An 18,001-nucleotide genomic window follows, 5' to 3' on the forward strand; every position below is an offset into this window, starting at 1 on the left:
ACAGCATCTGCCACCACTACTACAAAGGCCCCCACTACAGCTGGTCCAACTACTACAACAGCTGATGCAACCATAAGATCATCTCCAGCAACCACCACAACAGCTGCTGCAACTACCACAACAGCTGCTCCAACTACCACAACAACAGCTCCAGCAACCACCACAACAGCTCCAGCAACCACCACAACAGATGCAGCAACTACCACAACAGCTGCTGCAACTACCACAACAGCTCCTGCACCCACAAAAGCTGCCAGCACTACCACAACAGTACCCACAACAGCTCCAGAAACGACCACAACAGCTCCTGCACCCACAACAGCTGCCAGCACTACAACAACAGTACCCACAACAGCTGCTCTAACTACTACAACAGCTGGTGCAACCACAACATCAGCTCCTGCAACCACCACAACACCTGCTGCACCCACAACAGCTGCCAGCACTACAACAACAGAACCCACAACAGCTGCTCTAACTACTACAACAGCTGGTGCAACCACAACATCAGCTCCTGCAACCACCACAACACCTGCTGCAACTACCACAACAGCTCCAGCAACAACCAAAACCGTTGCTGCAACTACCACAACAGCTGCTCCAACTACCAAAACAGCTGCGGCAACCACAACAACAGCTCCAGCAACCACCACAACAGCTACAACAACCACCACAGCAGCTGCAGCAACCATCACAAAATCTCCAGCAACTACCACAACAGCTGCTGCAACCACAACAACAGCTGCTGCAACCACCACAACAGCTCCTGCACCCACAACAGCTGCCAGCACTACCACAACAGTACCCACAACAGCTGCTCCAACTACTACAACAGCTGCTGCAACCACAACAACAGCTCCAGCAACCACCAACACAGTTGCTGCAACTACCACAACAGCTGCAGCAACCAGCACAACAGATGGAGCAACTACCACAACAGCTGCTGCAACTACCACAACAGCTGCTGCAACCACAACAACAGCTCCAGCAACAGCTGCCAGCACTACCACAACAGCTGCTGCAACCACAACAACAGCTCTAGCAACCCCCACAACAACTGCAGCAACCAGCACAACAGATGGAGCAACTACCACAACACCTGCTGCAACTACCACAACAGCTGCTGCAACCACAACAACAGCTCCAGCAACCACCACAACAGCTGCAGCAACCACCTCAACAGATGCAGCAACTACCACAATACCTGCTGCAACTACCAATACAGCTGCTCCAACTACCACAACAGCTGCTGCAACCACAACAACAGCTCCAGCAACCACCACAACAGCTGCAGCGCCCACCACAACAGATGCAGAAACAACCACAACACCTGCTGCAACTACCACAACAGCTGCTCCAACCACCACAACAGCTCCAGCAACCACCACATCAGCTCCAGAAACTACCACAACAGCTGCTGCAACCACCACAACAGATCCAGCATCTACCACAACAGCTGCTCCAACTACCACCACAACAGCTCCAGAAACTACCACAACAGCTACTGCAACCACCACAACAGCTCCAAAAACTACCACAACAGCTGCTGAAACCACCACAACAGCTCCAGCAACCACCACGACAGCTGCTGCATCTACCACAACAGCTGCAGCATCTACCACAACAGCACCAGCAGCATTTCCCACCACTACCACAAAAGCTGCTGAACCTACAACAACAGCAGCCAAAACAGGACCCACAACATCTGCCACCACAACTACAAAGGCCCCCACTACAGCTGGTCCAACTACTACAACAGCTGATGCAACCATAAGATCAGCTCCAGCAACCACCACAACAGCTGCTGCAACTACCACAACAGCTGCTCCAATTACCACAACAACAGCTCCAGCAACCACCACAACAGCTCCAGCAACCACCACAACAGATGCAGCAACTACCACAACAGCTGCTGCAACTACCACAACAGCTGCTGCAACCACCACAACAGATGCAGCAACTACCACAACACCTGCTGCAACTACCACAACAGCTCCTGCACCCACAAAAGCTGCCAGCACTACCACAACAGTACCGACAACAGCTCCAGAAACTACCACAACAGCTCCTGCACCCACAACAGCTGCCAGCACTACAACAACAGTACCCACAACAGCTGCTCTAACTACTACAACAGCTGGTGCAACCACAACATCAGCTCCTGCAACCACCACAACACCTGCTGCACCCACAACAGCTGCCAGCACTACAACAACAGAACCCACAACAGCTGCTCTAACTACTACAACAGCTGGTGCAACCACAACATCAGCTCCTGCAACCACCACAACACCTGCTGCAACTACCACAACAGCTCCAGCAACAACCAAAACAGTTGCTGCAACTACCACAACAGCTGCTCCAACTACCACAACAGCTGCGGCAACCACAACAACAGCTCCAGCAACCACCACAACAGCTACAACAACCACCACAGCAGCTGCAGCAACCATCACAAAATCTCCAGCAACTACCACAACAGCTGCTGCAACCACAACAACAGCTGCTGCAACCACCACAACAGCTCCTGCACCCACAACAGCTGCCAGCACTACCACAACAGTACCCACAACAGCTGCTCCAACTACTACAACAGCTGCTGCAACCACAACAACAGCTCCAGCAACCACCAACACAGTTGCTGCAACTACCACAACAGCTGCAGCAACCAGCACAAAAGATGGAGCAACTACCACAACAGCTGCTGCAACTACCACAACAGCTGCTGCAACAACAGCTCCAGCAACAGCTGCCAGCACTACCACAACAGCTGCTGCAACCACAACAACAGCTCTAGCAACCCCCACAACAACTGCAGCAACCAGCACAACAGATGGAGCAACTACCACAACACCTGCTGCAACTACCACAACAGCTGCTGCAACCACAACAACAGCTCCAGCAACCACCACAACAGCTGCAGCACCCACCACAACAGATGCAGAAACTACCACAACACCTGCTGCAACTACCACAACAGCTGCTCCAACCACCACAACAGCTCCAGCAACCACCACATCAGCTCCAGAAACTACCACAACAGCTGCTGCAACCACAACAACAGCTCCAGCAACCACCACAACAGCTGCAGCACCCACCACAACAGATGCAGAAACTACCACAACACCTGCTGCAACTACCACAACAGCTGCTCCAACCACCACAACAGCTCCAGCAACCACCACATCAGCTCCAGAAACTACCACAACAGCTGCTGCAACCACCACAACAGATCCAGCATCTACCACAACAGCTGCTCCAACTACCACCACAACAGCTCCAGAAACTACCACAACAGCTACTGCAACCACCACAACAGCTCCAAAAACTACCACAACAGCTGCTGAAACCACCACATCAGCTCCAGCAACCACCACGACAGCTGCTGCATCTACCACAACAGCTGCTGCATCTACCACAACAGCTGCAGCATCTACCACAACAGCACCAGCAGCATTTCCCACCACTACCACAAAAGCTGCTGAACCTACAACAACAGCAGCCAAAACAGGACCCACAACATCTGCCACCACTACTACAAAGGCCCCCACTACAGCTGGTCCAACTACTACAACAGCTGATGCAACCATAAGATCATCTCCAGCAACCACCACAACAGCTGCTGCAACTACCACAACAGCTGCTCCAACTACCACAACAACAGCTCCAGCAACCACCACAACAGCTCCAGCAACCACCACAACAGATGCAGCAACTACCACAACAGCTGCTGCAACTACCACAACAGCTCCTGCACCCACAAAAGCTGCCAGCACTACCACAACAGTACCCACAACAGCTCCAGAAACTACCACAACAGCTCCTGCACCCACAACAGCTGCCAGCACTACAACAACAGTACCCACAACAGCTGCTCTAACTACCACAACAGCTGCTGCAACCACAACAACAGCTGCTGCAACCACCACAACAGCTCCTGCACCCACAACAGCTGCCAGCACTACCACAACAGTACCCACAACAGCTGCTCCAACTACTACAACAGCTGCTGCAACCACAACAACAGCTCCAGCAACCACCAACACAGTTGCTGTAACTACCACAACAGCTGCAGCAAACAGCACAACAGATGGAGCAACTACCACAACAGCTGCTGAAACTACCACAACAGCTGCTGCAACCACAACAACAGCTCCAGCAACCACCACAACAGCTGCAGCACCCACCACAACAGATGCAGAAACTACCACAACAGCTGCTGCAACTACCACAACAGCTGCTCCAACCACCACAACAGCTCCAGCAACCACCACATCAGCTCCAGAAACTACCACAACAGCTCCAGCAACCACCACAACAGATGCAGCAACTACCACAACAGCTGCTGCAACCACCACAACAGATGCAGCAACTACCACAACAGCTGCTGCAACCACCACAACAGCTCCTGCACCCACAACAGCTGCCAGCACTACAACAACAGTGCCCACAACAGCTGCTCTAACTAGTACAAAAGCTGGTGCAACCACAACATCAGCTCCTGCAACCACCACAACACCTGCTGCAACTACCACAACAGCTCCAGCAACAACCAAAACAGTTGCTGCAACTACCACAACAGCTGCTGCAACTACCACAACAGCTGCTGCAACCACCACAACAGATGCAGCAACTACCACAACACCTGCTGCAACTACCACAACAGCTCCTGCACCCACAACAGCTGCCAGCACTACCACAACAGTACCGACAACAGCTCCAGAAACTACCACAACAGCTCCTGCACCCACAACAGCTGCCAGCACTACAACAACAGTACCCACAACAGCTGCTCTAACTACTACAACAGCTGGTGCAACCACAACATCAGCTCCTGCAACCACCACAACACCTGCTGCACCCACAACAGCTGCCAGCACTACAACAACAGAACCCACAACAGCTGCTCTAACTACTACAACAGCTGGTGCAACCACAACATCAGCTCCTGCAACCACCACAACACCTGCTGCAACTACCACAACAGCTCCAGCAACAACCAAAACAGTTGCTGCAACTACCACAACAGCTGCTCCAACTACCACAACAGCTGCGGCAACCACAACAACAGCTCCAGCAACCACCACAACAGCTACAACAACCACCACAGCAGCTGCAGCAACCATCACAAAATCTCCAGCAACTACCACAACAGCTGCTGCAACCACAACAACAGCTGCTGCAACCACCACAACAGCTCCTGCACCCACAACAGCTGCCAGCACTACCACAACAGTACCCACAACAGCTACTCCAACTACTACAACAGCTGCTGCAACCACAACAACAGCTCCAGCAACCACCAACACAGTTGCTGCAACTACCACAACAGCTGCAGCAACCAGCACAACAGATGGAGCAACTACCACAACAGCTGCTGCAACTACCACAACAGCTGCTGCAACCACAACAACAGCTCCAGCAACAGCTGCCAACACTACCACAACAACAGCTCTAGCAACCCCCACAACAACTGCAGCAACCAGCACAACAGATGGAGCAACTACCACAACACCTGCTGCAACTACCACAACAGCTGCTGCAACCACAACAACAGCTCCAGCAACCACCACAACAGCTGCAGCAACCACCTCAACAGATGCAGCAACTACCACAATACCTGCTGCAACTACCAATACAGCTGCTCCAACTACCACAACAGCTGCTGCAACCACAACAACAGCTCCAGCAACCACCACAACAGCTGCAGCACCCACCACAACAGATGCAGAAACTACCACAACACCTGCTGCAACTACCACAACAGCTGCTCCAACCACCACAACAGCTCCAGCAACCACCACATCAGCTCCAGAAACTACCACAACAGCTGCTGCAACCACCACAACAGATCCAGCATCTACCACAACAGCTGCTCCAACTACCACCACAACAGCTCCAGAAACTACCACAACAGCTACTGCAACCACCACAACAACTCCAAAAACTACCACAACAGCTGCTGAAACCACCACAACAGCTCCAGCAACCACCACGACAGCTGCTGCATCTACCACAACAGCTGCTGCATCTACCACAACAGCTGCAGCATCTACCACAACAGCACCAGCAGCATTTCCCACCACTACCACAAAAGCTGCTGAACCTACAACAACAGCAGCCAAAACAGGACCCACAACATCTGCCACCACTACTACAAAGGCCCCCACTACAGCTGGTCCAACTACTACAACAGCTGATGCAACCATAAGATCATCTCCAGCAACCACCACAACAGCTGCTGCAACTACCACAACAGCTGCTCCAACTACCACAACAACAGCTCCAGCAACCACCACAACAGCTCCAGCAACCACCACAACAGATGCAGCAACTACCACAACAGCTGCTGCAACTACCACAACAGCTCCTGCACCCACAAAAGCTGCCAGCACTACCACAACAGTACCCACAACAGCTCCAGAAACGACCACAACAGCTCCTGCACCCACAACAGCTGCCAGCACTACAACAACAGTACCCACAACAGCTGCTCTAACTACTACAACAGCTGGTGCAACCACAACATCAGCTCCTGCAACCACCACAACACCTGCTGCAACTACCACAACAGCTCCAGCAACAACCAAAACAGTTGCTGCAATTGCCACAACAGCTGCTCCAACTACCACAACAGCTGCGGCAACCACAACAACAGCTCCGGCAACCACCACAACAGCTACAACAACCACCACAGCAGCTGCAGCAACCATCACAAAATCTCCAGCAACTACCACAACAGCTGCTGCAACCACAACAACAGCTGCTGCAACCACCACAACAGCTCCTGCACCCACAACAGCTGCCAGCACTACCACAACAGTACCCACAACAGCTGCTCCAACTACTACAACAGCTGCTGCAACCACAACAACAGCTCCAGCAACCACCAACACAGTTGCTGCAACTACCACAACAGCTGCAGCAACCAGCACAACAGATGGAGCAACTACCACAACAGCTGCTGAAACTACCACAACAGCTGCTGCAACCACAACAACAGCTCCAGCAACCACCACAACAGCTGCAGCACCCACCACAACAGATGCAGAAACTACCACAACAGCTGCTGCAACTACCACAACAGCTGCTCCAACCACCACAACAGCTCCAGCAACCACCACATCAGCTCCAGAAACTACCACAACAGCTGCTGCAACCACCACAACAGATCCAGCATCTACCAACACAGCTGCTCCAACTACCACCACAACATCTCCAGAAACTACCACAACAGCTACTGCAACCACCACAACAGCTCCAAAAACTACCACAACAGCTGCTGCATCTACCACAACAGCTGCTGCATCTACCACAACAGCTGCAGCATCTACCACAACAGCACCAGCAGCATTTCCCACCACTACCACAAAAGGTGCTGAACCTACAACAACAGCAGCCAAAACAGGACCCACAAAATCTGCCACCACTACTACAAAGGCCCCCACTACAGCTGGTCCAACTACTACAACAGCTGATGCAACCACAACATCAGCTCCAGCAACCACCACAACAGCTGCTGCAACTACCACAACAGCTGCTCCAACTACCACAACAACAGCTACTGCAACCACCACAACAGCTCCAGCAACCACCACAACAGATGCAGCAACTACCACAACAGCTGCTGCAACCACCACAACAGATGCAGCAACTACCACAACAGCTGCTGCAACCACCACAACAGCTCCTGCACCCACAACAGCTGCCAGCACTACAACAACAGTGCCCACAACAGCTGCTCTAACTAGTACAAAAGCTGGTGCAACCACAACATCAGCTCCTGCAACCACCACAACACCTGCTGCAACTACCACAACAGCTCCAGCAACAACCAAAACAGTTGCTGCAACTACCACAACAGCTGCTCCAACTACCAAAACAGCTGCGGCAACCACAACAACAGCTCCGGCAACCACCACAACAGCTACAACAACCACCACAGCAGCTGCAGCAACCATCACAAAATCTCCAGCAACTACCACAACAGCTGCTGCAACCACAACAACAGCTGCTGCAACCACCACAACAGCTCCTGCACCCACAACAGCTGCCAGAACTACCACAACAGTACCCACAACAGCTGCTCCAACTACTACAACAGCTGCTGCAACCACAACAACAGCTCCAGCAACCACCAACACAGGTGCTGCAACTACCACAACAACAGCTCCAGCAACCCCCACAACAGCTGCAGCAACCAGCACAACAGATGGAGCAACTACCACAACACCTGCTGCAACTACCACAACAGCTGCTGCAACCACAACAACAGCTCCAGCAACCACCAAAACAGCTGCAGCAACCACCTCAACAGATGCAGCAACTTCCACAATACCTGCTGCAACTACCAATACAGCTGCTCCAACTACCACAACAGCTGCTGCAACCACAACAACAGCTCCAGCAACCACCACAACAGCTGCAGCACCCACCACAACAGATGCAGAAACTACCACAACAACAGCTCCAGCAACCACCACAACAGCTCCAGCAACCACCACAACAGATGCAGCAACCACAACATCAGCTCCAGCAACCACCACAACAGCTGCTGCAACTACGACAACAGCTGCTCAAACTACCACAACAACAGCTCCAGCAACCACCACAACAGCTCCAGCAACCACCACAACAGATGCAGAAACTACCACAACAGCTGCTGCACCCACAACAGCTGCCAGCACTACCACAACAGTACCCAAAACAGCTCCAGAAACTACAACAACAGCTGAAGCAAATACCACAACAGCTGCTAGGACCACCACAACAGCTCCTGCACCAACAACAGCTGCCATCACTACCACAACAGTACCCACAACAGCTGGTCCAACTACTACAACAGCTGGTGCAACCACAACATCAGCTCCTGCAACCACCACAACACCTGCTGCAACTACCACAACAGCTCCAGCAACCACCAACACAGTTGCTGCAACTACCACAAAAGCTGCAGCAACCACCACAACAGATGCAGCAACCGCCACAACACCTGCTGCAACTACCACAACAGCTGCTCCAACTATCACAACAGCTCCTGCAACCACCACAACAGGGGCTGCAACTACCAAAACAGATGCTGCAACCACCACAACAGCTCCAGCAACCACCACAATTGCTCCAGCAACCACCACAACAGCTGCAGCAACCACCACAACAGGGGCTGAAACCACCAAAACAAATGCTTCAACCACCACAATATATATGGCAAGTACCACAACAGCTGCAACAAACACCACAAGAGCTCCCACCACTATCACAACAGCTCCTGCAACTGCAACAATGGAAGCCGCAACAGAACCCACAACATCTGTCACCACTACCACAAAGGCCCCCACAACAGCTGCTGCAATTTCCACAACAGCAACCACAACAGGTTCCAGAACCACCACAACATATGCTGCTGAAACCACCACAACAGCACCTATAAATGCTGCAGCAGTTATCATAACAGCTCCTACCACCACCACAACAGCACCCACAACAGCTCCAGAAACTACCACAACAGCTGCTGCAACCATCACAAAATCTACAGCAACTACCACAACAGCTGCTGCAACCACCACAACAGCTCCTGTACCCACAACAGCTCCTGTACCCACAACAGCTGCCAGCACTACCACAACAGTACCCACAACAGCTGCTCCAACTACTATAACAGCTGCTGCAACCACAACAACAGCTCCAGCAACCACCAACACAGTTGCTGCAACTACCACAACAGCTGCTGCAACCACAACATCAGCTGCTGCAACCACAACAACAGCTGCTGCAATCACCACAACAGCTCCTGCACCCACAACAGCTGCCAGCACTACCACAACAGTACCCACAACAGCTGCTCTAACTTTTTCAACAGCTGCTGCAACCACAACATCAGCTCCTGCAACCACCACAACACCTGCTGCAACTACCACAACAGCTCCAGCAACAACCAAAACAGTTGCTGCAACTACCACAACAGCTGCTCCAACTACCACAACAGCTGCGGCAACCACAACAACAGCTCCGGCAACCACCACAACAGCTACAGCAACCACCACAGCAGCTGCAGCAACTACCACAACAGCTTCTCCAACCACCTTAACAGGGGCTGCAACTACCAAAACAGCTGCTGCAACCACCATAATATCTATGGCAAGCACCAAAACAGCTCTAGCAACCACCACAAGAGCTCTCACCACTATCACAACAGCTCCAGAAACAACGACAGCTACAGCAACGACCACAACAACTGCTACGACCACCACAACAGCTCCTGCACTCACAACAGCTGCCAGCACTACCACAACAGTACCCACAACAGCTGCTCCAACTACTACAACCGCTGCTGCAACCACAACAACAGCTCCAGCAACCACCAACACAGTTGCTGCAACTACCACAACAGCTGCTCCAACTACCACAACAACAGCTCCAGCAACCACCACAACAGCTGCAGCAACCAGCACAACAGATGGAGCAACTACCACAACACCTGCTGCAACTACCAGAACAGCTGCTGCAACCACAACAACAGCTCCAGCAACCACCACAACAGCTGCAGCAACCACCTCAACAGATGCAGCAACTACCACAATACCTGCTGCAACTACCAAGACAGCTGCTCCAACTACCACAACAGCTGCTGCAACCACAACAACAGCTTTAGCAACCACCACAACAGCTGCAGCACCCACCACAACAGATGCAGAAACTACCACAACAGCTGCTCCAACCACCACAACAGCTCCAACAACCACCTCATCAGCTCGAGAAACTACCACAACAGCTGCTGCAACCACCACAACAGATCCAGCATCTACCACAACAGCTGCTCCAAATACCACAACAACAGCTCCATCAACCACCACAACAGCTCCAGCAACCACCACAACAGATGCAGCAACTACCACAACACCTGCTGCAACTACCACAACAGTTGCTGCAACTACCACAAAATCTCCAGCAACTACCACAACAGCTGCTGCAACCACAACAACAGCTGCTGCAACCACCACAACAGCTCCTGCACCAACAACAGCTGCCAGCACTACCACAACAGTACCCACAACAGCTGGTCCAACTACTACAACAGCTGATGCAACCACAACATCAGCTCCAGCAACCACCACAATTGCTCCATTAAGTACCACAAAAGCTGCAGCAACCACCACAACAGATGCAGCAACCGCCACAACACCTGCTGCAAGTACCACAACAGCTGCTCCAACTATCACAACAGCTCCTGCAACCACCACAACAGGGGCTGAAACTACCAAAACAGATGCTGCAACCACCACAATATATATGGCAAGTACCAAAACAGCTGCAACAAACACCACAAGAGCTCCCACCACTATCACAACAGCTCCTGCAACTGCAACAATGGAAGCCGCAACAGAACCCACAACATCTGTCACCACTACCACAAAGGCCCCCACAACAGCTGCTGCAATTTCCACAACAGCAACCACAACAGGTTCCAGAACCACCACAACATATGCTGATGAAACCACCACAACAGCACCTATAAATGCTGCAGCAGTTACCATAACAGCTCCTACCACCACCACAACAGCTCCAGAAACTACCACAACAGCTGCTGCAACCATCACAAAATCTCCAGCAACTACCACAACAGCTGCTGCAACCACAACAACAGCTGCTGCAACCACCACAACAGTACCCACAACAGCTGCTCTAACTACTACAACAGCTGCTGCAACCACAACATCAGCTGCTGCAACCACCACAACAGCTCCTGCACCAACAACAGCTGCCAGCACTACAACAACAGTACCCACAACACCTGCTCTAACTACTACAACAGCTGGTGCAACCACAACATCAGCTCCTGCAACCACCACAACACCTGCTGCACCCACAACAGCTGCCAGCACTACAACAACAGAACCCAGAACAGCTGCTCTAACTACTACAACAGCTGGTGCAACCACAACATCAGCTCCTGCAACCACCACAACACCTGCTGCAACTACCACAACAGCTCCAGCAACAACCAAAACAGTTGCTGCAACTACCACAACAGCTGCTCCAACTACCACAATAGCTGCAGCAACCACAACAACAGCTCCGGCAACCACCACAATAGCTACAGCAACCACCACAGCAGCTGCAGCAACTACCACAACAGCTTCTCCAACCACCTCAACAGGGGCTGCAACTACCAAAACAGCTGCTGCAACCACCATAATATCTATGGCAAGCACCACAACAGCTGCAGCAACCACCACAAGAGCTCTCACCACTATCACAACAGCTCCAGAAACTACAGCGACAGCTACAGCAACGACCACAACAACTGCTACGACCACCACAACAGCTCCTGCACTCACAACAGCTGCCAGCACTACCACAACAGTACCCACAACAGCTGCTCCAACTACTACAACAGCTGCTGCAACCACAACAACAGCTCCAACAACCACCAACACAGTTGCTGCAACTACCACAACAGCTGCTCCAACTATTACAACAACAGCTCCAGCAACCACCACAACAGCTGCAGCAACCAGCACAACAGATGGAGCAACTACCACAACACCTGCTGCAACTACCAGAACAGCTGCTGCAACCACAACAACAGCTCCAGCAACCACCACAACAGCTGCAGCAACCACCTCAACAGATGCAGCAACTACCACAATACCTGCTGCAACTACCAAGACAGCTGCTCCAACTACCACAACAGCTGCTGCAACCACAACAACAGCTCCAGCAACCACCACAACAGTTGCAGCACCCTCCACAACAGATGCAGAAACTACCACAACACCTGCTGCAATTACCACAACAGCTGCTCCAACCACCACAACAGCTCCAGCAACCACCACATCAGCTCCAGAAACTACCACAACAGCTGCTGCAACCACCACAACAGATCCAGCATCTACCACAACAGCTGCTCCAACTACCATCACAACAGCTCCAGAAACTACCACAACAGCTACTGCAACCACCACAACAGCTCCAGAAACTACCACAACAGCTGCTGAAACCACCACAACAGCTCCAGCAACCACCACAACAGCTGCTGCATCTACCACAACAGCTGCAGCATCTACCACAGCAGCAGCAGCATTTCCCACCACTACCACAAAAGCTGCTGAACCTACAACAACGGCAGCCAAAACAGGACCCACAACATCTGCCACCACTACTACAAAGGCTACAGCTGCTGCAACTACCACAACAGCTGCTGCAACTACCACAACAGCCCCCACAACAACCACCACAACAACCACAACAGCCCCCACAACAACCACAACAGCCCCCACAACAAACACCACGACCACCACAACAGCCCCCACAACAACCACCACGACCACCACAACAGCCCCAACAACAACCACCACAACAGCCCCCACAACATCAACGAATGGCACAGGTGAGTCAATGACACTGCTATCTAGCGTCTTTTTCTTAGCGACTTTATAGATCTCCTTAGTGAAACAACACTAACTTGCAGTCAATGAAACGGTGCAATGTGTGAACTAAATCTTCTACTTATGCACCAGTGTGTGACGTAAATCTTCAACTTATGCACCAACATTGCCCTGCTTATAAAGTTAATGGGTGTTGCCAGGTCTTGGTTTAACCTGTTTTGATATGTGTGCTTGAAGAATAGTGTTTTGACTTTTTTGAGGGTGTCACTCACCTCTGTTGTCTCTCTCTTTTGTCCCACAGCCATCATCGCCAGCAACTCTGGTGACGTCAGCAGCAGGATCAGCCTCTTCACCACCTTCAGCCTCACCCTCCTCTCCGTGCTCGTCACACGGCCGTGGTTGCCGTGGTAACACCTCCGCAGATACATGAAGGAAATATGTCGTCCTCGATGTCCATTTAATTTGCACACCCCTGATGCACTTAAGGCCTGACATACTAAAGGGTTGGACTGGACCCATTTTATATTTGCAATAAATTCTTGTAGGAAGTTATAATATGTCAGTGATATATGTGTAATCTATGCATATTATGTAATCTATTTATACCCTTATTTTTCTATATATTGGCCGTATCAAATAACTTGGGAAGAATGTTGATGTTGAAATGATAGAGAATGTGTATTTTTTTTAACTCAAATCACAAAGGTAGTCCATATTCTGTGATATTTATGTTATGAGTAATTTGAAGGAGAATATTTCACAGGATGGATATTTCTGTACTTTTAGTTGTTGCACTTTAACCAGGGACTCAAGTTCACATGTTTCCTATAGTCTTATTGTGTTGGTTTAAGAAAAAGATGCCTGGAGCAGTCTTAGCCTGTATGCCTCTGAGACGACAGCAATATTTATATGATAAATAAAAGAATACTGATCAGGCATCCAGTGTCCATTTGTCTCTTTACACAGATCTCTCACACATGTGTAAATAACTCACTAGGAACTCAAAACAAGAACAATCAACAATGCAAAGATATGCAAACAGCAACTAATTCAAAACACAACTATTATTACCTGAACACATCAAGGTAACAAAGCTGACAAAAATCACCTAAAATAAACACAACATTAAATTTCGATTCTCACAACATATTTAAAAAAAAGTTGGAACAGTAAAGTATTTGCCACCTTGTTAGTATCCTTAAGACAACCTATTGTACGATAGGGTTCACTTTCAGTTAAACCAGCCAATCTGGAGCTGTGTTCGGAAACTCCGTGGTAGGGAGGAGGAGGGGTAAAAGAACAGTAGAGATAAGGAGGGATGGAGCACAGTTTCGTGAGATGGAGAAAAAGTGTGGGATGTTAAGAGAATGAATGCTGCACGGGGAATAAATGAGAAGCCTACAGAGGAGGAAAGATATTGAACATCCTAACAGTGAGGAATGGAGAGAGCAAACATGAATGACAAAGGAAGGGTTAAAGGAGGGGGGAGCGATGGCATACTGTATACAGGATGGCTAAAAGGAAGAGAAGAATGAAGCGGAAAGGAATAGTGTAGACTTTAGGAAGTTAAGCCTCATCAGTTGAGGAAAAGACCTATGCATGTGTCTGTGGGGTTTCTTGTTCTCTGCATAAGGTATCATGAATACTTAAATATCTGCCGTCATATAATGTGCTTTCACATTGTTTGTCCATAATGGTGAGATATGGGACGTTCAGCACACTTGCTTGTCTGAGGGCTTATAGTCGTATGAAGTGGTATTTGGCAATTTCACTGACATTCCGCTGTCCTTTTGGAATTTGACATCTTATGCCAAGACTTGCAACTCTACTCATCATCAGTATAGTATATGCAGTATAATGCAGTTAGGATGCTATTATGTGCTAAAACCTTCATGTCTCCTTCATACCTTTGTTTTTGTGTCGTGTTCCTTCAAGGCAAGCGTGGCGTGCTGAAGCGACCGTCGTCGGTGGCTGTGGAGACTGACCTGAAGCGAAACATCAAGGAGCTGCGGGTCTATCCTACTTTTACTGTTATGGCCTCTGCAGCATTGGACAGTCTTGTTTAGTCATAGTGTACATTTAATACCTTACTGACAGATAAAAGCTAGACATAGTACTACATTTTGAAGACTTTGTTTAATTATATGGCATCAGACAGTTCTATCTGGTTTTACACAGTGCTGTTAAAAGAAACATTTGAGACATTTTCATTCTGATTTTTTTTTTTATATTTTCTGGTTAGGGAAAATACAAATCCATGATTATAAACATGTTGTCTTACATGGTTTTATTGTGTCTTGAGGAGAAAAGTCACAGATCACTTTTCACATCACTTGAATACACACAAAAGGATATATAAAAAAATACAGAAAAAGTTGGAATGAGTTGTGGCTTTTCCCCCCACTAACCAAATGAGCTACTTTGTATCTACCATGATACTGAGTTAATGACAAGATAATTAATCATATGAATCAATAATTAAAGGAACTGTAGCACAACGTAAAATATTTACAAATACACGTGTACACTGTCCATTACGGGGTCTCAGAGCACGATTTGCATTTACGACAGTGGTGTAAAAGTGAGCTACAATCCACAACTTCAGAATCAGCTCAGTAGTAAAAAATATCAATTATCAAGTAATGGGGTTTTAAGGCCAACGTATGTGTAATCTGTTTCATTACGGTGCAGAGTTTGAAGAGATAAACTTAAGCTAGCATAATTAACATTTAACATTGTATGGTTAATAATGTTCCAAATAATCATGAACAAACAGGTCCAGTGGACAAATCAAATCAATAAATTAATACTTTAATACATTAATTAACATTGCCATAACAAACGTTAAGGAGTTCTTTGCTTAGCCATCTTGTAAGATTATCTTGTCTACCATGTTGGGGACATCAGGCTACAGTAACAGTAATTGATTGGAGGAGAGGCCTTGAGTTCCTGATTAAATCACACAATGAACAAATTCCAGGTGTACCTTTAAAAAGCTAAAACCATGCCTGATTAAGAATATAATAATGTACCAATTTTACCTTAAAATAAGAGCTTCAAAATCATTTTGGTGGTACACTGAATTGCAATACAGAGATTGGCGTCTATGCCACTGCCACAGCATTCCTGGTACACCTGATATTGCACTATGAAACTTTGGTGGACAGAGCGAGACACCTCTTGCAAGAACTACGTATTGCTTTATGGCACCACCCCACACAGCTACTACACCCTTCTGCTAGCTATAAGAGGAAGCTAGCTCAGTATTCTGACATCATGGCAGAGGTGATGAAGAACCGAGGACTTTTAGCTGGCCTTCTTTCTGTTGGACTAATCACTTAAAACGTATTAGCTGTCCTGCTAGGTCTTGTGTTGTGCTTGCTTGATGTTTGGCTGTTAGGAAATTTGTTGACTCACTAGTTTTTAATCATCAACATCCCTGCCAATGCTATCAATGAAAGAATGCAACATAGGCTTTAACCTTAAGGTACATTAAGACGGTCCGTTGAATTCTTCAACAGCGACGCATCCTAATTCACTTTGAATGGGATGATGTCATGAGTTGCCAAACTGAATTGTGGTTCCGTTGTGTTGAAAGATGAGAAGTTCAACCTTTCGAGAGGCAGCGCATGCCAGCCAATTAAATCGCATTCATACAAATTTGCCAGCGCAGGCACTAGCCAATCAAATTGCATTTATGCTAAAATCCAAAGAGAGTGACTGGAAATAAAAAAGATGGCTGCCAAACTTCATTGATGGTCATATTTGTACATAAAAGTAGTTTGTTTGACTTAGTTTGCTTAGATTTTTTAAATGTTACGGAGAATAGTCACGGTTCAATGTAAAATCCCTGTTATTGTATCTGAAGAATACGTCTGAGGTGATTTGCGAGACCTCTGAGCCAGCTATGTCAGGTTAGCAGGGTAACTACCCACAGGGTAAACAGCTCTCTAGCAGCGTGATTGGTTGTTGACCTATCAATATCACTCAAATGTCTCAGTTACCAGCACAACACAATGAGCCAGACATGCCACTGTCATCTGTCAACGCATACCGTCTGAATCCACTGTTATCTATGTCATCCCTGTCTCACAGACATTTGTAGTTGTTTCAGATGCCCAAAGTCATCGACCTCAGTCCTATCCAGAAATAAATTAATCTCACGCCAAAAATGTGATCAGTCTATCTCTCGCCAAATAAGCCTTGGAAGTTTGCAATCTTGAAAACCTAACTCCGTTATCTTGTAATAAATTACACTGTCGAATGTATATTATGACCAATATGTGCCTTTATCATGTCGCCAACAACATTTTATTAGATTAAATATACTACAGTTTTAAACGCTTAGAAACTGTATATACGTTGAAAACTAGAATTTGGACAGTGAAAGTGAACTACACACCGCGACTTTAGGGGGAGCTCAGTAGCAGAAAATGCCAATTCTTGCATAATGGGGCTTTAACGGAACAGGCTGTGTATTTGTTATGTCTGTCGACCGCATAATATGACATTTTTGCTGCGAAACAGCAATGATTCTAATATGTCCTTAAGTGTTGGGCCACACACTGTATGACATCTGACTGCCACCTAATAGCTAATTTGTGCCAAACAAC

General features: G+C 48.7%; 1 protein-coding gene across 1 annotated transcript in view; it reads left to right on the forward strand.

Annotated features, from left to right (window-relative positions):
- Window positions 1-13,799, forward strand: part of LOC308382392 (uncharacterized protein) — a gene marked incomplete at both ends in the record, with an annotated part of 43,908 nt that extends 30,109 nt beyond the window's left edge. The window contains 3 exons of the mRNA XM_080860112.1: window positions 6,920-7,023; window positions 7,252-7,375; window positions 13,690-13,799. Coding sequence (XP_080716238.1) covers window positions 6,920-7,023; window positions 7,252-7,375; window positions 13,690-13,799 — 338 coding nt within the window. The remainder of the gene's footprint in view (window positions 1-6,919; window positions 7,024-7,251; window positions 7,376-13,689) is intronic.
- Window positions 13,800-18,001: the final 4,202 nt, after the last annotated feature.

Source organism: Sprattus sprattus, assembly GCF_963457725.1.
Source record: "Sprattus sprattus genome assembly, chromosome: 21".
Classification (NCBI taxonomy): domain Eukaryota; kingdom Metazoa; phylum Chordata; class Actinopteri; order Clupeiformes; family Clupeidae; genus Sprattus; species Sprattus sprattus.